Raw genomic sequence first — 27,391 nt, 5'->3', positions numbered from 1 at the left:
TAAAAAATCCGCTTAAAGTGTATTTTCTAATGTAAAGTTTAGAGATTAAGTATACAAGCATAAGTATTTGAAAAAAGGGGGACTCTGAATTTCTAAACATTCATATCTAAACTTCAAAAGATTGGGCAGTCTCTTTTCAACTGAAAATTATTTTTTTACAGGCACATATAGACTGTATAAGTTTTTTTGTTTAATTTTCTGTTTGAGGTCGGTCACTGGGTTGAAGAGTTTACATCCCAAATTTTAGGGTCCTAAACTCCCAGATAGGGTTTTTATCTATGAAACACAAACACTTTTGGCAAAAAATAAAGGATTTTTTGTCATTTCAGGAAATTATCAATATGCTCATAGAGCATCAGCAATCTAAAAAGTGATGTACGTCTAGTGGAAGGCATTTCAGTCTGTCAGTAAAATACAACATATGACATTAGACTAGTAACAATGCCTACGCCATAGAACATTAAAAGAATGATGTTCATTATTAAAAGAACGGTGTTCATTCTTCCAATTTTTGGAGAAAAATCATCTTGTGGTTATTTGTGTGCACCAATTCTGTTATATATACCATACTGCTATTTATAAAAAGGGATTATATACTATAAGACCATTGGATATCAAATTGGTTAACTTGGGATTTGTTATGAAGTTCAAGAAAATCTCTTTGATGTTTGAGGTTGGTCAAATAATACACTCACAATTACCTAATTTTAAATCTAATGGATGAAATCCTTGTATTAAAAATAAGGGATTGTATACATTGAGACCATTTATCTTTAGTACAAAAAGGTCACAATTATTTGCAACCGTCAGATGTGAAATCTAATAGTTTGAGCATGTTACAAAGTTCGAAAATTTTTTTATTGAACTTTGATTTTGGTCAATGTTATAAATGCAGTCACCCAATAATCAAGATTAATTGTAACCACCTTGTACCAAAAATAAATAGTCTCATTGTATACTTTTCCTAAAAACAAATAGTCGCTTTCTATACTTTTTTTTATAAAAAATACATTAAATATTTATTTGATTATTAGTATATAAAGCTCACTATATCTGTCATGACCTTTTGTTTTATTTTTTATGTTTTATGTCATAACCTGGTTATATCTGTTATTCTAAATAATGCCCGCCACATGATTTTTCCTTTTCTAATTCATTTCCTTTATCTGTTATAACAGATCAGATGTTACTGTTATATAACCGTAAAGACACCTACTTCTGTAATCTCTTAAAATGCATCCAAACCTTGTTTCACTTCAGCCAAGTTGCATGCTTTGAGAGAAAAGAGATGGGAAAGTTGATACAACTGGATTGTCGAGGAGTGAATAGAAATGGAAAAGTTAATACATAGGCTTCTAAAGATAAGAGTAGAGCTACAAAAAGTGATGTACATTATCACCTCTTTACACTCCAAAATTCGTACATTTTTTCCCACTTTTGCAGGCAACAGATGAAGAAAGGAAGGTTAGAGGGTTCATTTCTCTATACAAAGGAGCACCTCGATCAGTTTGAGGGTAGGTCTAAACCAAAATTGCATGTAATGTGTTTATGCATCAATAAATGAAACAAGAGAAGTAGGTGGACAAAAAGGAAGAGAGCTCAAAAATCCAGTCTCCTCCAATTAATCATCCCTCCATTTGTTTACATACCGGAGGAAAGACAATCCTTGGCGATCCTTTGGTTGGGTTCGTACACGTATAGAACGGCGCAATGTGGCCTCCTCTCGAGCAATCCTATAAGCAATTTCCCTTGATCTCTTTGCCAATGCAGCACTATAAAGCATGGAAGAGAGATACATAAGAAATTCATAGTAAAGGAAGCAATGCAGACACCCCAATATACTTCAATAGAAGTGACCTAAGCCTCCTTTCTTCAATGAAAGATTGAGAATTTATTCTCAAAATTGTTTTTTCCTTTATGTGACAAGGTTTTTCTTCTATATTTTTTATTCTTCAATAGTTACTTTGTGAGAGAAAGCTATGCTCAACAAAAACACACACTTACAAGAAACGTAAAACTTAAATATCTGTAACAATAAGTCGAGTTATAGAATATGAAAGGTAATAAGCATATAAATTGGGAGAAGTAAATTTCTCTTTCCATTTTTCAGTTTAAATTCCTTAGGTGAGATCCTCCATTAACTATTCCTTTTTATAATTCTTCTTTAAAGATTTCCTTTTCCTAAATAAATAAATAAATTAAATTCTGAAAACCTCCAGAGCATTAATTAGCCGAGGATGGGATAAGTGACTGCTTAGGAACCATAAGAATAATAATGAAGAAAGAACAACCATATTCTCCAATAACGTTTCTGCAGCTGCCTTTGAAGAGCCCTCTCCCTCTCCCCCTTGGGATTAAGTGATCCCATCAATCTGTCAAGCTGGTCGATATAAAAAAGGATTGATGAGTCAGTGAGTAGTGTCAGAAAGAGACAGACAGGGAAAGAGTGAGAGGGAGAGAGAGAGGTGGAGCAATGAAGTAAGCTGTACATGTGTTGAAGGACAAGGAAAACATGTATCACCTCTTCTTTGGAAGTGTAGTAGCCCCATTGGTTGAAATCTGAACTTTCGACGAAAATTTTTCCTTCACGTCGGAAAAACCAGTACCTATTGTAGTTTCTGTCCTTTCCTAAAGGATTGGTTCGTATAAATCGCTTCTCTTTCTCCCTCTCAAAGTGTGCCTTCTGTCAATTCATAAACAATGAGTGTGCGCAAGTGTGTGTGAGAGAGAGAGAGGAGGGAGGAAGGGAGATAAAGAAAGAGGTAAATAAGCTTCAACTTACTGTTTGTTCTATAAGTTTCTGCTCTTCTTTTTTCTTGGCCTTGACCTTCTCTTTATTTTGCACCTGCTGCTCTTCCATCTGGGTTGAATCTCTTTTCTCATCATCTGCAGGTCTACCCAAGGACAAGAAACCAAAAGTGGCACAGATTAATTCTAAAGTCTCCAAGTTCCAAGAGAAAAATTCATCACTCAGCCAATATAAACTTAAAAGAAAGCCCGTACATAACAACTCAGAACTGAACCATCTTAATGGAATATCAAAAAGGACATTGCCCAAATGCATACCCGCCTTGCAAATCTTGATCGTTGCTTGCTGAAATACCCCTTTCATTTCCTTCTAAACCATTTCTAATGTGCCCATTAGCATGTTTAAGCTCAAAACCATTTGGTATTTCTCTCTCTCCATTTTGTTTGTTCAATTTGTCTATCTTTCCATTACAATCATCATTTCTCAGTCCTTCCTTCGTCTCAGATCCTGCCTTTAGCTGTTTTTGTAGTTCCTGAATCACTTCCCTCCTCTTTTTGAACTCCTCTCTTTGAGAAGCTGCAAGGCTCTGCTGTTGCTCAATGTATTTATCCAACTGGCTTCTAATGGCATCAGTTGTAAGAGCATGGTCGACCAATTCATGAAGAATTTGCAACTTATCATGAACACTCAGAGCACAATAGTGCCCCCTTTTTATAGTCTCTGCCTGCTGAGTAAACTTTGGTCCATTTTCCATCTCTAAAAAGTCGTATAAGTATTCACTCCAGTTCATAGATGTCATCTAAGTAGCAAAATCAAACAGAAGGAAAGAGTAAATAAGCCTCTGTATACAACCACACACCCAAAGAAGGCAACAATTAGTAATTGAGCAAGAAATATTAATTAACAAAGGATTTCTTATTGAGTGTGGTTTGTAAAAGGCAGAGGGCCAAAACAATCAAAGAAAGATGCAACTTGAAATAGTGTCGAAAGATGTTATCTCAGTGCTGGAAATCTTTGTGATGGTCTGAAAATTTATATTCATCTCTAATTATAAAATTTAAAGCTTAAAAAATAATGTACATCTGCTAATAAAGCAGATCTATGAACACTTGATGATCTTGAAAATTGACGCTCCGGACAATACATTACAAAATATATTTTTTCCAAGACTTGAAATCCATTTTTTTTCACATTCATACTTCTTGAGGTTGAGATGATCAATTTGAGGACTTTTGGGCATCGAAATAACCTCTTCTGGAGAATTTTTGAGGTGCGCCTCAACTTGATTGTTTAGGGCCTCACCCTTAGATAAGCTTTTCCTTTCTTATTTCGTCCTAAACCGACAAGTTTTTTAGATTCTACCTGTTGAATCCTGTCCCAACATAATACGATCAAGTTATCTTTTCATTTGTTTCGTTTATTTATTCTTTAATGCCATAATGTTTCTTGTCTCTAAACAGTTAGTAGTGTTTAGCTTCCTTTCAAATCATAAGTTATTCAGGAAACGATTTACCGTTCTAGAGATTAAATTACACATCTAATAAGAATGCCTTTTTCCTTTTCATTGAAGAAGAAAGCATCAATTTCGAAGTTGTCTGAAAATACTAGAATATTTCTAAAACTATATTGTTCAGTTTATTTGGAATCTTTGTCTCAAAAGGTGGAATAAATGTGCCCATATCTTTTTTCTTGAAAGATACAATATTTCATATTTAAACTACTTCGAAGTCTCAGTTTAACAAAATAAGAAAAAAGTCAAAGTTATTCTAAGAATATTCCAGATAGATCCCGAACTAAATTGAATACGGAATTACCCTCATCCAGCAATGATCGATAACCATTTTTTTTATTTTATTGGTAGGTATATTTGTTCATTACACGCCTTTTGTTCAATAATTAGAAAATTTTAAAAATATAGGACAATTCAGATGTTGGGAATGGGAAGTGGGAGTTAGATTGGGAAGAAAACCATCTCAAAATAGACTATGAAAATAAAATCAACAGTCATTTGGTATAATCACTGCCCAATAAACTGGATGGTCATAGACAGAGAATGGGACACACCAATGAGGTCATGGCCATTACAGGTAGGTCCTATTCTCCCTATCAACACTCCTCATTTCATTGGATGGTGATGACTCCAATGGACTATGGATTCCATTGTATTTCATATGCTTTTCCTAAAGAGAAATCCAGAATTTACCTTTGCTTTCCGCCTTCTTTTCTGTACCATAGAGTAGTACTCTCTTTTCTCTTCAATAAGTAAATGAAGAATTGAAGAGTGAGCTTCTACGATAATGCTGGGATTGCTTTCCTGATGCATGATCGCATTTTCAAAGTCTTCAAGAGTGAAAGGCCACAAACGCAGACTTCTGTTAAATGATGAACAGAAGTCCCAAACCGTTAGAAGGTCTCCTACACAATGCATAGGCACCGCAAAATCCCTTGTTGGAGTGGGTTGATCAATAAAAACTGGACCATCTTCATCAGGTTGCACTAAGAGGTCCTCAATAGGGTATTTAATGGCTTTACGTTCTGCAAATGTAAGGACCACGTATGAGAAGAAAAACATAAGAGCGAGAGAGAATGGAGAAGGCATTGGAATCAAATATTTGAACCCATCATCATCATTATCCGAGCCTTATCTCAACTATTTAGGGCCAGCTACATTTATCTTGTTCCTCCATTATATTCTATCGAGGGCCATAACCTCAGTCAGACCACAAGTCAACTATATTTTCTCACCAAAATCAAATATTTGAAATAATAAATGAAAAAAATGCCCCAAGAAATTTTGGGATTAATTCAAGCAAGATAATGACCAACAATTACTAGCAACACTACTATCATTTCATGATAAAGAAATGGTACAATCACTTGAACCTACCTATGAATTTCGCTTGCTTTGGCAATCCATTAGAGTACTCATTCTCTTCGCTCATCTTTACTTCTACATTTGTTTTCTTTTCTTCTGCAGATTCAAAGACCATGTATGCCTAAGTCAAATGTGTAAAAATGAACAACATTTATCAATACAAAGATAATCATTTGAATGTTCAAATCACCAGTTTTTAATTTCTTTTTCTCCTTGGATCCTTCTGGAATCTGATTTTCTTTTCTTATCCTGTTCTTCTTCACTTTGGGTTTCTTTTCATCCTTCTTCATTGAAATCTGGAAGCCTTCAGCATTCTCGCTTTCTTCTTTTATCCGTTTTTTATTTTCCCCTTTTAGTTTTTTCTCTTCGTTCTTTATCTTCTGCGATCCTTCAGGATTATCACCATCATCTTTTTTCCCTTTTTTCTTTTCCACTTTGGGTTTCTTCTTTTCATTCTTCACCTTTTGCAATCCCTCAATATTCTCATTTTCTTCTTTCATCCTTTCTTTCTCTTCCTTGCCAGGTTTGGTTTCTTCATTTTTTGAGTTTTGCAGTCCTTCAAGGCTCTCGCTCTTTTCATTTATCCTTTTTCTCTTATACACTCTGGGTTTCTTCTCCTCCGCAAAATCTAGGAACAAGTGAGACTTTTAGATCACTGATCATCAACAAAGATAGTGGAGAGCAGTGGAAGATTCAAGAGTGAGTTTTACCAATAATGATGTCTTTCAAAAAAAAAAAAAGGCCAACAATTATATATGCGGTGACAATCAAATTAAACTACCTGCTTTTCCATCTTTTCCTTCTTGTATGCTGTTTTTTACTTTTACTGTTCTTTCTCTCTCCACATTAAATTTTTGTGCTGCAAAGTCAAATACCATGTCAGCCTTCATTTTCACTTATATATTACCTAAACGTTCCAGCAAACTAAGGCCGATTCAAGTTTGAGAAACAATCATTTCAATCACCTGTTTTTGCTTTTATCTCTTGCAAGACTTTAGAGCTCTCAGGTTCCTCTTTTAACCTCTTTTTCTTACCAAGGCTTCCATCTCTAACATCCTGAATATGATAAACATGAGAAACCATACATTAGATGGAATATCGTGACCAAATTATCATTTTCCCACTTGAGTTATCTAGCAGAAGTCTTGAAATATAAGCAAAAGTCATCAAGAAAATGAAATGCTGGAAACTGTAACATTTTCGGTCCCAGAATATTACAATATTTAGTTCCTGCATAGTTTCAATAACAAAGACCCGTAGACATGCATATGCAGGAGCTATCCTTGATTCTAGAAAACGCCACACATTCGAACATATATGCAAATAATAGGAATAAAAGTCAATGGCTCACAGTTTTTTCTTTCTTAATGCAATTCTGATGCTCATTCTGCAAGCTTCGTTTGCCAATTAACTCCTCGGGGGGCTTGGTTGGTATTCCATATTCCATGGCCAATGTTTCATGGACCATCCATGGAGCACTTCGAGAAGTTGACTCTCTAATAAAAGCTTTAATTAAATCTCTACTAACCGGCTGCTTCTTCCATATTAGACTCTCTGCATCCTCTACAGATCTATCAGTTACTTTGTTATCTTTATCAAGCCACCCAACTTCATAGGATTTTCTGGTTGAACCATTCTCAGCCTTTTCAAAAACCTTCAATATCCTGCATGGATGTATAGCTTCTCCTTTTTTCCCATTCAACTCCTGGCCTTCTACTAGTGGCTCCTGCAATCTCTTTGATATTGTCTTCACAAGGTCATTGAGCCCAAGTGTGCCTGAAAATTACATTAAAAAAGGGGTAAATGTAGTGTTAGAGATCGTATTTCATGGAAGGTCGACAAAGGCTAAAGAGCGAAAGGCAGAAAAAAGAGCAATATAAGGAGATGAGACTAAGAGGAGTAAAAGTGGAACTTATGGTTCAACACACAATTCATTATATTATATAATGTGGAACATTGACAGTAATAACAATGGATTTTATTTTCAAGTATGAAACAGTCCAACATAGGAATTTACAGCACATGTACATGAAAATTGAAAACTCATCATCATCAGAGCATTTTCCCAACTATTTGGGGTCAGCCACAAGAATCCTAAAGATTTAGGATTCATGGAAATTTTGGTAAAGTTTCACGTTGACTGCCTACCAAACACAATCCACCTCCTTTACCCGAGCTTGGGAACGGATTAAGGGAAAGTTTAAGGTCTGCACCCTTCTTAGACCAAAAATAAGAAGGAATACAATATTATATAATTCTAATACTACTCCACAAGCAGGTTTCAGATATATTAAGAAGTGAGGCACCTCATCTCCCACAGATTACCTGTACTTTGGTAGGACATGCAGAGCTAAAATTAATATCGAAATAATGAAAAACACCAAATGGGTAGAAAACTGCTAAATGCTATTCGCAGTTCTCCAATAATAATTGTAAAGCAAAGAACCATATATTATCCCAAATCTCGATAGAGGAGTTCCCTGATAATCATCTTCAACATTCTTATATGACAGTGAGTATTAGATAGACGATAAGGAAATGAGATAAACAGCCTGATCTCTCACCACCTTTTCTCACCACCTTTTCTAAGAAGTCCATGCCTACCTATAAGTAGGTAAGGAAATATAAATAGACCAAATACAACATACAGTTACTTCTAGTTGATGTATTGCTACGGTTAAGCTGCTAATATGCAGATGTTTTCTTCGTTTATTCGATTGGTTAAAACTGACGTTTCAGAAAAGCCTCAAAGCCTTTTGCATAATGAAAGAATAGACCCAATCGATCTTGCATAAACACATGCTAAATTGAACTGCCCAAAAGGTAATGTCTAAGAAATTACGAGAGTGAGAGGGAGAGAGAGAACCAGACAATACGCCAGACCTTTTATTTTTTACACATTTTCCTTTTCGAATGATTTTGCAGCCTGTGCCCCTCAATCCTAGGCTCCCCATAAATGATCGCCCCCAGCAACAAGAGCATGATTCTGTCAGGTATACATATTCTGAGAATGGAACTGCATTCCTTATGGTTTCACTTTCAACAGGTGATGGATCAAAAAGATCCTAGAAGATATGAAGCCCAATTAATCCAGTCTAGATATTTCTACTTTTTCTTTGGGAGGGAAGGTAGTGAGAACATCAGGTTGGAATTCTCAATATATCAAGCTATAGAGATACATACGTAAGAAAAAGCTGAGAAGTGATTTTCCTTCAATCATGATACTTATGAAACTCACAACTGCGTCTTAATAGGAAATCACTTTGAAGTCTCAAGTTTAGCTGCCACCCCGACTAAGGCTTTGAAGTAAGGGCATAAATCAGAGACCGGGAAGCTGCTATATGCTGACAAGATGAACCTTCAAAGAGATATGTGTTAGCTCCTCCATGGTGCTATCTGCATTAACATCTTCCAGCCACTAATCCCCACAATCATTTCTGAGGAATACCACACACATCGGTGGTCCAAGATACTTGTTGGGTAAAGCTTCAACCTTACACTCAAACCTATCACTCAGCTCCTTTAGCTTGGGTCCCTCATATCATATTTGTTACATACCACGTTTACTGATGTTAACTCTTAATCTAGACACGGTCTCATAGTATCTAAGATTCATCTTTTAAGTTGTAAGATGGAAGGGTTGTGACCTAGTGGAGTATTATGCAATTTGCACAACATGGGGCACAACCACTGGCCTTTTTACCACGTTTACTGATGTTAACTCTTAATCTAGACATGGGCTCATAGTATCTAAGATTCATCTTTTAAGTTGTAAAATGGAAGGGTTGTGACCTAGTGGAGTATTATGCAATTTGCAAAAAATGGTGCACAACCACTACCAAAAGGTCAGACCAAACATTCCCATTGAGAAAAAAAAATGGTTGAGGGCATCTGAGACAAATATGAACAGGAAAGAGGACACAGCAATCCTTCCTAAGGCCCCACAAACTTCAAAAGAACAGGTTAGATTAGTCATTTATAATAATTAGGAATGCACATTTTATTATCCACCTTCTCTATAGGTTCTTCAGTCCCATATGTCCTATGGTATATTCCAAGTGTTCCAATCAATACGACCATAGGCTCTCTCCATCTCTACCTCAACAGCAACAATACTAAATCTCCACTTCATAAGCCTTGACTTGAGAAACTCATGGGCAATAAGTCCCACATCTAGGTTCTACCCACCTTTAACAGAAGTTCCTTATCTGATTGACAGTTGAGATTGAAACTTGAGAGTTGATTATCTTTCGTTTTTTTACGTCTTCAGAAACTGTCCGTGGTTGTATGGATCTTTCGAGTTTGAAATTTAAATTTTCGATGTTTATGTGAGTTTGGAATTTTGGACATGTTAATTGAGACGGAATAGATTGCTTTGTTTTACATGCTAGATGTTAATGGTATAAAAGATTAGCAACAACTCTATTACTCTTTATCAGGCAAGTAGGGGATTCAAAGTCTCAGACAGCTAATATATTAGAGCTAATGAATAAATTAAAATACGTACAATAACACAAATCACATCTATGTTTTGTTATGCATTACGATATTTTTTAGAATTTTTTTAAATTTAATAACCGCATCTATGATGATTCACCCGCACCAGGACTACATCGAGCTGCATCGCCACATCACCCGCTGACTGTATCGGGTCCACGTCCCACATTTTAAAACAATGGTTCTCTAAAACATCTAATTATTTTCTCTGCAACCCCAATGTTTTCCTCTTGTCCTTGTCACGTAATTGAGTCCAATTGAATTTTCTCTCCCAAAATTAGCAACCTTGTGAGCGGAAGTAGTATTTTTTTGCCTATTTTTAGCCATTAAGTCCTGATTTCTACAGCCACTTGATCATTGCTCGTATTTACAAATCCTCTTTATCTTTTTAGGCAGACATGTCTACCTTTCTGTCCATAGAAAATTTTACATCCTCTTTCCTAAAGTCTAAATCTAATATTTTATCCAAATATCTTCGTTTCTAAGGCTTAGTTTTTTAAAGGTGAGCATGGTCCAGTCCTTGGTTTCCCTTGTAAAACCTACCCATCCTCACATGCTGACGCAATAAAAAATTACCGGCAAACAACACCGGCAAAAATTAACCGCATTTTTGAGAGAAAAATAAAAACGAGAAGGGAATCACTAGAAGAAAGAACAAAACGTGGAGATCGAAGTATTCCGGCACGGCCCACAAGCATAAGCGGTAAATAAAAACAAACCACAAGGGCCACTTTTCTCTCTCTCTCTACGCTCTCTAAAGCAAAAGCTTTTGTTATTCACGTCAAAACCAATTGTCCTTTACAAAGCACAAACCTTTGTTCTTATAGAAAGCACGCCCCACCCTTGCCATTAAGGTAGGCGTTATCTCCTCATAGAACACTGCCTTATCAATTAATTCAACGCACTCCTTGCCCTTCTAATAAACACTATCCTTTCCTTAGTAGATAGTCTTGTCCTTATCACATAAGACATACCCTCTAAAGGAAAACTCCAAAACTTATCTATTAATAAAAATGGCGCATACAAAACGAGAGGTAGAAAGTCCTACCAAAATAAAGACTTATCCCTTCTAAAATAAAATAAAATAAAGACTCATTTAAAATACATCAATGGCCATGAGGAATTGTACAAACACTGAGGACTTTGAGACATTATTTGGAGCAGAGTGAGTTTATTCTTTACTCGGACCACGACGCTCTTAAATACATCAATGGCCAGCACAAACTCAATAGAAGGCATGCTAAATGGGTGTCTTACTTGCAGGAGTTTACTTTTACCTTGAAGCATAAAGTAGGTGTTCATAACAGGGTAGCTGATGCTTTCAGCAAGAGAGCCACGCTACTTAACACTATGAAGGTGAATGTAGTGGGGTTTGATACTCTCAAGGAGTTGTACCAAGATGATTCTAAATTTGGAGCAATTTTTACTGAAGTTTTAACAGAAAAGCGTGATGATTATTTTGTGCATGATGGTTTTCTCTTCAGAGGCTTGAGACTATGTACACCAGATTGCTCACTACAGGATAAGATCCTTAGGGAGTTACATAATGAAGGGCACTTTAGGTCGTGACAAAACCATGGCCTTGGTGTCAAAATTATTTTTGGCCCAAGATGTTGCATGACATTGATAGATTTGTAGATAGATGCTACATTTGGCAAGTCTCCAAAGGAAATGCGGAGAATACAGGACTTTATACTCCATTACCAGTGCCATCTGCACCTTGGGAGGATATCAGTATCGATTTTGTGTTGGGGTTACCAAGAACACAGAGAGGCGTGGATTCAGTGTTTGTGGTGGTCGACAGATTCTCTAAAATGACACACTTTATTCACTACAGGATAACTATGGATGCTTCTAATATTGCAAAAATTTATTTCAAAGAGATTGTTCCATTGCATGGCATTCCAAAGTCAATCACTTCAGACAGAGATACAAAATTCACGAGTCATTTCTAGAGATCTCTATGGAAGTTGATGGGAATTGAGTTATGTTTTAGCAACGCATATCATCCACAGACTGATGGTCAAACAGAATAAGAGCTTGGGATTGTGCAGTTCGGCAAGAAACAAGCCGAAGCAGAGGGATTTGGCTTTACCTCAAGCTGAATTTGCTTTCAACAGGTCCCAGAATCGAACTACTCAGAAGAGCCCATTTGAAGTTGTCTATGGATATAATCTAAGCAGTGTGCTATATTTGACTCCTATACCTCATGCAGGGAAATTTTGTGGCAAGGCAGAAGATTTAGCTGACCAAATCAAAGACATTCATGAGAAGGTTAAGAGCAGATGGAAGCCAGTAATGCAAAATATAAGGTTGCTGCAGATAAGCATCGTCACAATCAAGTCTTCGAAGTTGGAGATTGTGTGGGCTATTTTGACCAAGAACAAATATTTTGCTGGGGAGTATAACAAGCTCAGTAATCGAAAGATCGGGCCATGCGAAATTCTAACACAGATCAATGACAATGCATACAAGTTAAAGCTACCAAGCCAAAAGCGGACTTCTGATGTTTTCAATATCAAGCACTTAATTCCTTATGCCGAAGATACTTCTAGTGACGAAGAGCTTAACTCGAGGAAGAGTTCTCTCCAACCAGGGAAGGATGATGCAGTCGAGATTATCGTGCTCAACTATCTAGAGCGATCGGATCTCGATCGCAAGAAGACCAAACAAAAGATAATTTAATTTTTTAAAGAGTAATGATCCTATGAGACCCTCCCACACCCATGTGTGTAGGACCCCAAAAGATCACTATCAAATTTAGCACAGATCTCTAGAAAAGTCAAGTCCCACACCCATGTGATAACTTTCTAGAGATCTGTGCCAAATTTCATGGGTGATCCTTTGGGGTCCTACACACATGGGTGTGGGAGGGTCTCATAGGATCATTACTCTTTTTTAAATGAGTCCTTATTTTTATTTTATTTAGAAGGGATAAGTCTTTATTTTGGTAGGATTTTCTACCTCTCGTTTTGAATGTGCCATTTTTATTAATATATAAGTTTTGGAGTTTTCCTTTAGAGGTATAAAATTCATCGGTAAACAACACTGGCAAAGATAACCGCGTTTAAGAGAGAAATAAAAATCGTGAAGGAAACCATAAGAAGAAAGAACAAAATGTGTGGATAAGAGTATTCCGGTGCGAGCCTATAAACACAAGAGAAGAAACAACACCCACAAAGGGGCATTTCTCTTTACAAGAAATACTTTCTTTATTCCATAAAATTCAAATCTACCAATTACAATTCACGTGCTCCTTTTATAGAAGTTTACATTCACAACCGTAAAGATAACTACTAAAAAGAGATAACAAACAAAATACGATGACCCAACTTTTACCCACGCCACGTTACAAAGAAGGTGGAATTTTCCTTTCCATAACTAAAAAGATATCTACCTTGCTATAAAGTTTCCATTATCTCACGTCCCTATGATAGGGGATGAGCCTCCTTCAATTTATGGATATCATTCTAGAGGTTCCTAAAATATCTCCTTAAACACAAAATATGATAATTAACCAAAATAAATCTATCTCTAGATTCTATCTATATTCTCCCATCCAACTTCCTAAAAGATAATTACAACTCCCTACTTCAGCCTTTACACCTACGTGATTCATTATCTTTCAACCCAACCCAAAAAGATAACACTCCCTTTAAAATAGGAAACAAAATATATTTCTTAAAAACTAAAGATAAGCACCTTGTACCCCAAACTAATACAAGATATAAACTTCCCCAAATGTCTAAATTTGTATCCACGTAAATCCAAAGTCCTATTTTTTTTGTACCAACATAACTCCAACACAAAACCCAATAAGATAAACCTTTGCATACTGAAAACAAAACTTATTCAACGGACTCCATCACTAATCACTAAAGACGATCACCATAAAAAATGGACTCATAGAAATTAGGCTTATCAAAACTAACCCCAAAAATCCTATTTTTAATAATTAACCCTAATAAATAAAAATAAAAATTCTAACCAAACTATAAAAATAAAATTAATAAAAATAGAATTAAAATTTGTAGCCACCAGATTTTGATCTGCGTCATTCTCCCCTAGTTGGAAAAAACTCGACCTCGAGTTTTAAAATGTGCTAAGATCAACTTTGTATTAGCGCGGCAACCTTCTTCAACCTAAATTTTGGAAACACGATCCTATGACCTGTGGGTTACTGCGCTGATCAAAACATGCACTGAAATCAATAAAACCTCGAGGAATGTGTCATCATATATCCATAGGAATTATTTATGCTCAGCCCTAAAACATACTAAGCGAGTATCTTGGAGTTGACAACTTTCGTAACTGATTTAACTACGCTCATCGATGCTCCTTTGAGTGCTTCCTCTTCCTCTTTGTCAAATATAAGATTTTCATCAAAGATGAGATCACTTTCATCTGGCTCATCATCAAATATAGGTTCATCAAACGCAGGAACTTCATCAAAGATGAGATCACTTTCATCTTGCTCTTGCTCTTCATAAAAAACAGGACCTTCATCAAAGACGGGATAACCTATGACATCAAACAATGATGATTTCGATTGAAGATCCAAGCCTACTTATTCTTCATCTTCAACGGGTTCTTCATCAAACTTATGTAGATCAATCTCCTGACAATAAGGAAATACATCATTCCCCTGACCATGAGGCTCCCGACATAGAGCGTTAGCATGGAATGAGTTATCGAAAATAGAATCCGACTCACTACCATCATCATAGTGTGTCGAAGCTAGTTTTTGCGCTAAGCACAGGGTCGGCTCTTCTACTTGCCTTCTCAAACAATTGATATCTATCTCACGAAGAGCTCAGAGGTTTCGTTCTGGCTGGATGGGTTGAGTCCCGATGCTGGGCCATAGACCTTGTCCACGAGCCATGATGCCTAACGATAAACACTACGATCCACGAGAATCGACTACTCTCTGATAACACCTGATGCAATATAAATTTACCGGCAAACAACACCAGCAAAAATTAACCGAGTTTTAGAGATAGAAATAAAAACGAGAAGGGAATCACAAGAAGAAAGAACAACACGTGCAGATCCGAATATTCCAGCACGACCCACAAGCATAAGAGGTAAATAAAAAACCCACAAGGCCTCCTTCTCTCTCTCCCTACTCTTTCTAAAGCAAAAGCTTATATTATTCATGTCAAAACCAATTGTCCTTTACAAAGCACGAACCTTTGTTCTTATAGAAAGCACGCCCCACCCTTGCCATTAAGGTAGGCATTATCTCCTCATAGAACACCACCTTATCAATTAATTCAACGCATTCCTTTCCCTTCTAATAAACACTATCCTTTCCTTAAGAGATAGCCTTGTCCTTATCACATAAGACAAAACCTCTAAAGAAAACTCCAAAACTTATCTACTAATAAAAATGGCGCATTCAAAACGAGAAGTAGAAAGTCCCACCAAAATAAAGACTTATCCCTTCAAAAATAAAATAAAAATAAAGACTCATTTAAAAAATTAAATCATCTTTTATTTAGTCTTCTTGTGATCGCAATCCAATCGCTCCAGATAGTCAAGCGCGATAATCTCGACTGCATCACATGCTAATGCTAGTTCCACCATTTTGCAGTTCATGTACTAAAATCTTCGTGCTCCGACCACAGGTTCTCAATCAGGATGGAATGGTTCATTCTAAACAACAAGAATTTCAAGAAGAATTAGGATATGGTTTGAGGTAAGTCCATAATGAGGGACCTTTGGTTCAACCTATGATATTGGTTTACCCAATCTCCAAAAACAACCAAAACAGAACGATTCCACCTCATCAGAGGTTAACTCATGCCAAGAGACAACTCAATCAACTTTGAAGTTTTGATGAAGACATTTATTCACAAAAAAGCATTGCAGAAACTTCTTTCTTTTATTTGAACATCAAGAACAAAAGAAGAACGTCTTAGATGCAATAAGAACTTGTCAGATACACGTACAACACTGCTAGATCAAAATAAAGTGTATATATAACGAACTTAGATCAAAATAAAATGTAGAAATTTTTAAGCGTTAACCATGCCAAGCTCTCCATTCTCTGTTTTGCTTTTATTTCATTTTCATCTCTACACCAAGAAAGACATTTTTACATTCTAACTTTCTAAATTGTGTTTTCCAATACTTATGATTGGTATCTTTGCCACACACACATGCCATTTTCAACTTCAGTAAAAATTGAAAAAGTAACATCCTTATGACCTTTCTCTCTAGCCAATATTGGAAAAAAAAGAAAAAAAAGAAAAAAAAGGAAAAGAAACAGAACCTTTATTTTTTGCTGCGTACCAAATGTAACAACTGGATCGGCAACATCTACAATCAAAATCAAAGCCTACTTTTGCTTCGTTTATTTGTATTGGTATGCACAGATCTTCTACAGTTTAATACCCCATAGACCAATCCATTTCACACCCCACCCGTAAGTTTGCATATCCTCAATTCAGATGAACCAGAAAATTGTCCCCATAACCTCTATTTAGCTGAGTATGAACATTGTCCTCATCTAAGAAGGCCTCTAGTTAATCATGCTAGCACAAGCCTATGCTAAAAAATACAGGTGCGCTTTTAAAGAACATGTAAGCATCCGTTTCCTTGCCCGATGGAAAAGTAACAATGGAAGTACATTTAGAAGATGACAAAATCTAAAATAAAAGGTGAGGTTAGTGAGAAAGGAGTATTACCTAGGCAGGCTAGAGAGCACCACATATTTTCTCATCACGATATAACCAAGAAACAATGTAACAACGACTTGTATGTCATGTGTTTTTGGAGAACACAACATACCAAAGAATTTAGACATGTGTCAGCATGAATATAGACATGGGAAATTCGTGTCTGCACGAGTGTCAAGAAATTCTCATTTTATGGATTTGCACAGTGTCTTTGCTACATGGACATACGAGTCCACATAGACAAACAAGACACATGTAAGGTTTTATTAGACACACGTATGGGCATTATAGGACATGTGTTGTCACACGTGTTATATTTGTTCATGTGTTCATTTGATTTGGACCCACACTATTTATTTTTTGAAGTCAACCTTTGTATTCTAAAGTCACAAATTAATTTAATATATAAATATTGACAGCTATAGATTGCAAGGACTCAAATGGACATATTGCACTAAATGTGGCAAAATCGAGGTCGGTTATTCAGAATATTCGAATCCGAGTTGGAACAGATTATTCTCTATTTCCTTGTAATGTAGCCTAGAATTATTCTATTGAGAATCTCTCTATAAACATAACATAATGCCAGCAGTACCATACAATTTAGGATGGATTCCTCATGTGCATACTCGTATATTTAACAACTTTTTACTTCCAAAAGAAATACACTTTCAATCTTTTTCAGTTCTGCTGCTTCTTCTAGCCAGTAGCCCAGTGTACTGCACTAACACCAGACCCCGTAGTCCCATCCAACTTAGTCTAAATATTTATGCTGTCCAAGATATGTTCTATACGATTATCAGTATCACGAAAAAATTCAGTTAGTGCCATGCTATAAATATCATGGATTAAATATAACAATTGAAAACAGATGCCACTTAGGACAAGTTAATTTCTTGTAGCCACAGAAATCAACTTTTAGTAGAAGAAAACTTTCGAGATGTAAACCAGTTATTATCTATATATATATATATATATTTCAAACAGATCACATATGCAATTCATAACCATGGATTCTTACTAAATTGGACCATAAGTAGTACTGGCTCCATAAGTTCTTTGTGGAACTGTTGGACCTTCTTGGTTGCATTTTGCTCCGAGATCAAAGCCTCTTCATATGTAAGTTTTGTCTTTCCAGTAACTTTACATGTCCAAACTCTTTGGCGATAGAGATTTATCCGCCTCAAATAGTTCCTAACCTCAATTAAGGTAAAACACAGGGCATGTAACCACACATCCATGTGCATTCATGCATCTCTATAAGGAAGTATGTGTACATCCTAGTGAATAAACATTAGTATGACTAAAATATGCGTATATGACTTTGTAAAATCAAACATATGCATGAATTCATATATATGTATATGTAATTAGTTAATAGAGAGAGGAAGAGAGAATTTTGTGCACATATTCAAGCACTTACATGCTCACATGCACCCACATAATATAGACAGTGAAGATGCACATATGACTGTGCCCTGGATACATAAATGTGCATGTGTGTGAGAATTTTCTACCTAAATACATAGATATATCTTTATGCGTACATACATACACAAATACAAATACATGCATATTTACATATGCATGTAGTTATGAATGTATGTGTATATGTGTGTATGTATATATGTATGTATGTATGTATGTATGTATGTATGCATGTATCTATGTGTATCTAATATGTAGACAAAAATTGTGTGTCCGCTATATTTCAAACACAATTAACTTGAAAATCCAGGCTTGGACTTGAACTTGCTCGGTCACCTGGCTGGGTTGAGTTGCAGACTCAACAAAATGATCAGGTGGGCCAAACATATAGCATTTATTATATATGCGAGTGTGAATGTTTGCCCTTTTCTTCGTACAATACGTGATTATCAGTTTGATTAAAATAATATTTATCCATGGAAATTTTTTATTCAAAAAAGGTTGTATTTATGCACCAAACTTAAGAAGTTAAAGAAAAGTTACACTCATTCTTTCACAGTGGTAAAATATAGGATCTTTCATGTGACTGAAGAGTGTAGACCAAAACATTGAATATGATGTTCCCTTGAAGTCTTGGAAATGCTGGGTTCTCACAGGTCAGGGATCTCACACGTCAGGGATATAAAGAAAAATCAGTTACACTCATTCTTTCACAGTTGTAAAATATAGGATCTTTCGTGTGACTGAAGAGCGTAGACCAAAACATTGAATATGTTGTTCCCTTGAAGTTTTGGAAATGCTGGGTTATCACAGGTCAGGGATCTCACAGGTCATGGATATAAAGAAACACCAGCTATTGTATTAAACCAGTTTGCAACTTAAGACCAATAAAAATGAAATTAGTTTGGGTCTGAAATAGATAGCACCAACAAGGGGATGAAACAGTTTCAAATGAATTAGAAACTTATTTTAAATGCCTCTCCAATAGAGGCTATCAACAACACCAAAACAATGAATGCCATGCTTCAGTCTTGTAACAAACCATGGTCTTATGTGCATGGACATTACACAGAATTTTTTTGATCAGTTTATTTATAACAGAGAAATAGCCATTGAGGCTCACTTTTCCACTCCATCCATAACCTGATCACCTCTTCGACCATCTCTCCTTTCAGCTCTCCACCTTTCTACCATGCATAAGTCCATGTTTATGACCTTATTTTGAGCTCCACATAATGCATACCTCTCTCATTAATGAAAAAGTATTTCTAAAAGCAAAAAAGGGCTAGCATAAACAAGGGGTGAAGCGGGTTTCAAATAAATAAAAAGCTCTTTACATATGTCTCTTCCAGATCTGGACTTCGACCATTCCAACTTTCAAGTTCACTGAAAGAAGAAAAGATTAATTTCATATTGCAAATCTCCAATATGACCAACTCGACTGAGTGTTTTTTTTGAAACTTTATAAAAGTTGACGTACCCAAACATTAACTCCCCCAAATTACCACAAAATTGGGCTAAGAACGAGATACAGGACTATTTCTCCCAAAAAAAAACGTTTCATGACATATGCATGAGTCTATTTTGTGGCAATTTAGTTTGAGATTTCTGCTTGTGCTGGATTAAGTTGCATGAACTTAATTCTTTTACAAAAGGGTCTATCTATGATGTAGCAGCTGCTGCATTATAGATCTGTGCAGCGCCCCACCTCAAACTCTTTTTTCTTCTTTCAACCATTGAGAATGTAAAGCACACCAAATCATTCTTTATCATAAAAAATGGATTTGGAGATCCAAATTTGATTTATTTTCCATCCATCAAAATAGACGGTTCAGATCCGATTTTGAGATGGCAATGGAGATGGAGCAATTTTTGGGGATCAAAATCCATTTTTGCCACAATGTTATCTTGAGGAGTAGAAGTACAATATTGACTTTTGGAGCTTTTAGGATCCTCACCCATTAAAAAACATGGGTTGTTTAGAGCAAATAAGGCCACAACTCCTACAATATACTAATTACATACATGAAATTTTCCAAAACTCATATAATATACGCTAATTAAACTGACTTCAGTGAGTTCTACATAACATTGAGGTTAATGTTATATATAACATTATCCCTAATTCTGAAAGACCATAGAATTTCCCCGCCTTCAATACAGCCGAACCTTGACAAAGCTTGTAGCAAAAGGAAAAGAAATTAAGGCCTAATAATAATCAGCATATGACCTAGCTATATCCGCCACCTCTTCCTCTTCACCATGCAAAAAGCACACTAGCCAATATACATACTCATAAACTAAAGAGAATGCCATCATTATCATTATCACCATCATCATCAGAGCCTTTTTCCAACTATTTGGGGTCGGCTACACGAATAATGGTCCATCATTCTGCACTATCAAGGGTCATACTCGCAATCATGCCACAAGCCAGCATATCTCTTCTCACTACTTCCATCCATGTCATTTTGTTCCTTCCCTTTACCCTTTCAGATCCTTCCAGCTGAATAAAGCATCCCTCCTAATGGCTGTTGTTTTAAATCAATGTTGCACATGGCCAAACCACCTAAGTTTACTTTCCCTAATTTTATCACTTATTGGAGCCACCCCTAAGTTATATTCATTTCAAGTTTTATTTTTTCTTGTCTTGCCACTCATCCATCTCAGCATCATCATCTCAGTTATACTCATTCTATGAATATTTTGTTTCTTGACCGCCCAACAATCCGTCCCATAAAGCATGGTTAGTCTTACAGTCATCCTATAGAACTTCCCTCGTAGTTTCATTGGTATGAGACAATTACATAAAACTCCAGAAGAACGTCTCCACTTCGTCCACCCAGCTCTAAATCTATGTGTGACATCTTCCTCAATCTCTCCATTCTCATGGATCATCAACCCAAGCTATCGATAATAATATATCTTAAGTACTTCTTGACCATCAATGTTAACTAATTCCTCGTTTCTATTGCTATTATCACTGAATTTGCATTCCATATAATTTGTCTTAGTTTGACTATTTTTAAAACCTTTAAATTCCAGAGAATTCTTCTAAAGTTCTAACTTTGCCTTGTCACCATCTCCAGTCTCATCAATAAAAGTTATGATTCGTAAATAACGTACACTATGGTACCTCACCCTGTAGATGCCTAGTTGACTCGTTCATAACCAAAACAAAGAGATAAAGGCTCAACGTTGACCCTTGATCTATGTCTACTGTCACTAAAAACTCACTTGTCTCTCCACTAGTTGTCCTCATACTACTTAGTTTCCCTTATACATGTCTCTAACTATGTCAATTTATCCTCTAGAGACTCCCTTTTTTACCAGCATCTACAAAATTAATTATCTACAAACCCTATCATATGCTTTTCTAAATCAGTAAGGACCATGTGGAGGTCTTTTCTCCTCCTAAACTTCTCAATCAATTGACTATGTAGGAAAATAGCCTCAATGGTTGACCTCCCTAGTACAAAACCAAACTGATTTTCCGATACACTTGTTTCATGTTGCAGCCATTACTCAATCACTCTCTCAAAGCTTCCTAGTGTGGCTCATAAGTTTGATCTCTCTATAGTTCGCACAATTTTGTATATCTCTTTTGTTCTTATAAGTAGGTACCACAATTTTGTTTTTTTCATTCGTCTGGCATTTTCTTTGTTCTCCAAATCTTATTGAACGACTTGATCAACCAGGATATGCCTCTCCCAGGCACTTCTAAACCTCCATTGGGATACCATTTGCTCATAAAGTCTGTCCTATCTTTATCTTCTTAAAGCTTATTTCACTTTACATATCTTAATCCTACGAATGTATCTACCAACCTCATTTTTGTCCAAGGTTCCTTCTGACATTGTACTCCTATAATGGTCATCATTTATAAATTTTTGAAAATAAATTCTTCAAATTTCATTGACTACTTAGTTCTTGGACACCTTTTATTTCATTCTTCCTCTTCCATCTCTTTATGCAAAAAACTAAAGATGATAATGTTAACCTCACAAATGAATGATAAAAGGCAAATATCCTAGAAATAATTACTCCCTCCAAAACCGACAAGTTGGAAAGCCAATCTGCATGTTATCACAGCTTATGATGCACAGATTTTCAAAAAGCATAAAACAATAGGACACTCCAATTCCCACATTATTTTCTAGTGTCTCTCAACACAACCCACACAAGCCTATAGTTGAATTAAGGTAGCATGTGGGCACGAAATGGAGCTAAGAAGTGGAAGCAAGGCACCATAAAAGGACAAGCACACAGTTATCAAACTCTAACATGGCGACCCAAGAAAATGGCATTAAATAAGACAAATCCTAGAATGCTAAGATACCTTTGAGTACTTACAATTTTTATACATCAAATTTGAATAGTTGCTAAACAATGATAAAACAAATAAAAATTTAAATAAACATATCTTTGTCATTGTCATCATCATCATCCAAGCCTTATGCCAACTATATGGGGTCGGCTACATGAATCTTGTCCGACCATTTTGCTCTAACAAGGGCCCATATCCTTAATTAGACCACAAGTCACTATATCTCTTCTCACTACTTTCATTCAAGTATTTTTTAACACTCCCCTTGTCCTTTTAGAGCCTCTCACTTGAACTATATCACCTATCCTAACTGCTATTGTTTTTAGTGGATGCTGCTCATGGCCAAACCACCTAAGCCTACTTGTTTTTCATCTTATCGCCTATTGTAGCTACCCCTAAGTTCCCTCAGATGTATTCATTTGGAATTCTATCTTTTCTCGCATGTAAGTCATCCATCTCAACATCCTCATCTTAGATATAAACATTCATCCTCATCTCAGCAACACCATTTTATAGACTTACATATGGACACCCTAAAACATGTTTGTCATTTAAGTCCTTTTTCTTTAAAAGGAGAAGAAAAAAGAATTTGTATGACAGAAAAAAAAACATGGACTCATACAAGTCCTTGTTAGTTACAAACTTGCAATAGAGCATAAACCTTTTGAAGGCCAAACAATTCAATTTAATCAACTTCTACCACCAACGAAAATTCTTTCCGAGGGTCAACAACCTACTAATCCCATAGAAAATGAAACCTATTCCCCCCTAGGACTTGCCTTCCAAAATCCCCTTGAAGTTCATCAAATTAATTGCTTACTACCTTAGGCCGCCTATGAAAAGATTTATCGTAAAATCCGAAAGTTTGTTAACAAAGAGCAATGCAACCCCCAAAGAAAAAAATGCTACCATTATGGCCTAGTGATACATCCACAACCAAGGTATGTGGATGAACATTTCTCAACTAACTGCTGGGGCAACCTACAAAGTACTTCTCTTCCCATACCCATACCATAATTATGTTTTTTTCCTAGTTTCATTTTTTGTCTATGAATTTTTCTAAATATATCTTAACATAAATATAGGGGGTGGGCACTGATCAACTACCGTGCCCCCAAAACATAATTGAACCATTTAGCAATATTAGGACGGGCCATCGTAGGATAAGTCTTCCATTAAACCCTATAATCACACTCACCCATGGATCATACTCAAAGAAAAAGAACAAATCATCATAATTACAACAAGAATGGATATAACAGATCTTCATTTCATAACAAGCCCCTGTACTGCTACCATAATTCTTTGGTGTACTGAAATAAGAAAGACACCGAAGATTAGTGTAGCTCAATGCTGAATTCATTGAAAAGCAAAATCTACACCTGTAAAGATTACTTAGGCCATGTTACAAGGACACAAACCGCATGTCATTGTCCTACAGGACACCTCAAAAGTGCCACGTCAAATATGATAATTTTGTACATTACAGTTATGTTAACAAGCCTCCATGTCAATAATTTAAATTTATGTATGTGCATAACTGCATATAAATACCAAATCAATGTTTAATGAGCAAAGCTAAAAGTAAAATAATCTACACATGCTCGTCAAAATTCTAGACACGTGAAATTTTGGGCATGCATGCCAAATCTTTGATGATTATGCAAAAACTTAATGCAAGTCCAATGAAATATCCAGACTTCAGACAATGTCACACCTAGGGCCAGTCACGGACACACGCACACACGTGCAAACACACACACGCATGCGCGCTTGCACACACACACACACTCATTCCTATGAACTTGCATGTGTATATCAACATACTCGCATGCATACACATGCATATATAGTTATGCATATTTGCATGCTCAATTTAGGTGTCCGCATGCAAACATACCTACAAAATTTAATGCATATGAAAATAAATACACATGTTAATATATATGCATAAACATATATGTATGTACAAATAGTAGCAGTAGTATAAGTTCATCATAAATATGTGTACGCAAATGTGAGTGTCCGATATTGTGCATGTGTACATGAGCATGTACGTTTGTCAGTGTGTGTTTGTACGTATATGTGGCATGTGCATGTACCACACATATTGCACGAGCACTCAAGCCGTAATTATGATATCAAGTAGTCCCCTTTCACACTATCGAATGAATTCAAAAGGATAGCCTCTTAAAAAACATTCCAAGAGACAAAAGGATACTCGTAAAATCTGAATAGTTCCTTGGTGAAACGAATTTGAAATACAAGCTCATGGGGCTCCAAATCTTGAGGTGGCTCCATCAAGGAGAACGGCTTTCTCTTAAACAGAGGCATGGAAACTATTGAATCGCCTCAACCACACAATTCAAGCCAAAATAACCTACATTTCAAAGAGACCTAGCTCTAATAAGAAATCATAACATGCACAAATATCAGGAAAAAATGATACAAAAATCCAAGGTTCATCCATTGACATCAGTTGTGTTCTATGAGAATTTGAAGTTCAATACAAAACGCCAACCACAACTCCAATAGAGGAAATAAGACAGGGAGAATTTGGTAAAGAAACATGAAGCCTCTTACAACCCTAGCAAAAAGCAGCAAAAGCAAAGTATTGAAGCAAGGGACCAAATACGGAAGAAAGGAAAAAGATAAGGACACAGAGTACAGGAGTGTGGGCTAATATTTGTCCTGCCCATTAAGGCTAATTGTCCAAAGAAGAAAAGAAAAAAAAATATTAGGGCAGAGAGAGAAAGGGAAGGTAGTGAAATGTGTGTGTCTGTTCATGCTTGTGTGCATGCGGTGTCTGAGCGTGTCTATGTGTGTGTGTGAACAGAGAGAGAAAGAGAGAGAGAGAGACAGAGAGAGAGACAGAGAATTGCAGTTCCAATCAACCACGGAACTCAACACGAAAAAGTCTCAGACAATAGAGGTCATATTACAGGAAGGCATTAAAATTTTTTAGCAATATGAACAAAAAAAATTCACAAAACCTACCACTTAACCCATACTCAACCGAATAAAGAGAAAGAAATAAGAAGAGAGAGAGAGAGAGGGGGGGAGTTAAAGAGATTAAGAGCGAGAGAGAGACAAACAGCTAGGGAGTTCCCGCCTCTATTCAATTCAACAAATAAGTACAGTAATAAAAGCCCAATACGCTTGGAAACAACACACATACCGCCACTAAAATCTGCAAAAACTGAAACAAAAATGTATGAAAGACCCAATTGCAAATAACCCAAGTCTCCGTGAATATACAACCATTTCATCCAATAGGATATTCAAATTAAAGCTCTACTGATTCTGAGTCTCAGAAGAAGATTTGAAGAGAGAGAAAGTGGAGAATAATACCTGGAAATTTGAAACAAGGCAGGAAATGAGAAGCCCGCCTATGTGAATTTAGAGAGAGAAAACAGAGAACTTTTCTTGGTACTTGGTTCTCTTGGCTCCCTGCGTTTGCAATGTCCTTCAGAAGCTTTCCCGGTTGTTCGGTCGGTAACAGAACAAAATGGACGAAATGACTCCTAATACTCCTATGAATAACGAGATTGCCCTCCGCTTCAAATTTGTGCTCCCCTCCCCCTCCGTAAAATATACCTTTTGTACCACAATATTCGCTTTACTCTGTTTTTCCAACAACCCCCAACTACAAAAATTCACTTCTTCTTTTTTTTTTTTTTTAACCAATATACGCTCTTTTTTATTTATTATTATTACTATTATTGTTTTTTTTTTTTTCGGGTTTCCCACTTCCTCTCTCTAAGCTCGTCGGCTACAAAATGTGTAACATAACTAGTATAAATCTGGACTAACACATTTTTATGTCGGACCGGCTTTATGTTCAACTTGTGCCAGTTTGTCACATATTTTGGCTAGGACAGATACATATTGGGTGTCCGACACATTTTTACACCAAATCGACACAAGGCACAACACATGTTGGACATCATAGTTTGGAAATATAGGTTAAAATAAAAGGGTATTATGGTTTTAAAAAATTAATTTTTTTTATTTAAAATAAATATAAAAAAATAATGTCATGGTTAATAGTGAGGTATCAAAAGTATTAAAGAGGGCAAGGTATCTATAATTTTTCCTACAATTTATGATAGAGGCACTTATTATTTTTCATGGAAAATTTACTCCCTCTTTTGTTTTCTTTTTCTTTTTGAAGGCATATACTATGCTATCTTGGGCGCATAGTTTTAATTTACTCCTTTAGAATGCTTACTTGGGAGATTTCTTCAATCCTAAATTTTGTAAACCACTTAAGAATTGCTAGACGATTATTCTAAAAAAAATAAAAGATGAGTTTTCTAATACTTAAATCTCACAACCTAAAAATTGAACGGTCTCTATTCAATTTCAAGACATTATTTTTAATGTGCATAAAGGATATACTTAGGAATTTTTTCTTTATTAAAGTTAATCTATGGGTTGAAGAGGATACATCCCTAATATTTAAGGTCCTAAAATTAATTTTAAATGAAATCATACCCCAGGTAATAAATAGTCATTCTACTCACCTGGGAGTAGCATATCTTTTGGCTTAACAATTTATGATAGGGAAACTTGTCATGGTTTTTCCCGTGAAACGTGGACACCTGGGTCTATAATTTTTCCTTCTTTTTTTTTTTCGGTACACATGTACTATGCTCAATCAGGAGCATAGTTTATTTATAAACCCCAGTCAAGAGACCAACTTGCGAGGATTTTTCCGATTAGAAATTTTGGAAATCACTTAAGAATTGCTAAATGATTATTCTAAAAGAAATTTAAAATTTGAGTTTTATAACACTTGGATCTTGCAATCTAAAAATTAAATGGTCCTTAGT

At 35.9% G+C, this 27,391-nt stretch overlaps 1 protein-coding gene across 3 annotated transcripts; it reads right to left on the bottom strand.

Annotated features, from left to right (window-relative positions):
- Positions 1–1,370: 1,370 nt before the first annotated feature.
- Positions 1,371–26,140, bottom strand: LOC18448392 (uncharacterized). Of its 3 annotated transcripts, none has more exons than XR_016043641.1 (14): positions 25,908–26,140; positions 24,778–24,936; positions 17,823–17,995; positions 6,976–7,400; positions 6,590–6,680; positions 6,406–6,483; positions 5,815–6,252; positions 5,637–5,720; positions 4,953–5,284; positions 3,067–3,548; positions 2,783–2,886; positions 2,522–2,683; positions 2,292–2,380; positions 1,371–1,772 (listed from the first exon to the last, which is right to left on the bottom strand). XR_016043641.1 is itself a non-coding variant. In XM_011630290.3 (14 exons), the coding sequence occupies exons 2-14, from the start codon at positions 24,888–24,890 to the stop codon at positions 1,622–1,624; spliced, it is 2,730 nt and encodes a 909-aa protein (XP_011628592.1). In that variant the 5' UTR covers positions 24,891–24,936; positions 25,908–26,140; the 3' UTR covers positions 1,371–1,621. The 3 variants fall into 3 exon arrangements, 2 of the variants coding, with proteins under 2 accessions (XP_011628592.1, XP_088706979.1); XM_011630290.3 differs by having other exon boundaries at positions 2,783–2,894; XM_088850853.1 differs by lacking the exon at positions 17,823–17,995 and having other exon boundaries at positions 2,783–2,894; positions 25,908–26,114.
- Positions 26,141–27,391: the final 1,251 nt, after the last annotated feature.

This window comes from Amborella trichopoda, chromosome 11, assembly GCF_054954075.1.
Source record: "Amborella trichopoda isolate Santa Cruz 75 chromosome 11, AtrichopodaSantaCruz75HAP2 v2.0, whole genome shotgun sequence".
Taxonomy (NCBI): domain Eukaryota; kingdom Viridiplantae; phylum Streptophyta; class Magnoliopsida; order Amborellales; family Amborellaceae; genus Amborella; species Amborella trichopoda.
This window is presented reverse-complemented; position numbering and strand designations above follow the sequence as displayed.

Coding starts and splice junctions, on each gene's coding strand:
- LOC18448392 (XM_011630290.3), bottom strand. CDS start 24,890: ATGCCTCTGTTTAAGAGAAAGCCGTTCTCCTTGATGGAGCCACCTCAA. Junction 5,285..5,636: donor AAAGCAAGCGAAATTCATAG/GTAGGTTCAAGT, acceptor TTACATTTGCAG/AACGTAAAGCCATTAAATAC. Junction 2,381..2,521: donor ACTACACTTCCAAAGAAGAG/GTGATACATGTT, acceptor TATATCGACCAG/CTTGACAGATTGATGGGATC.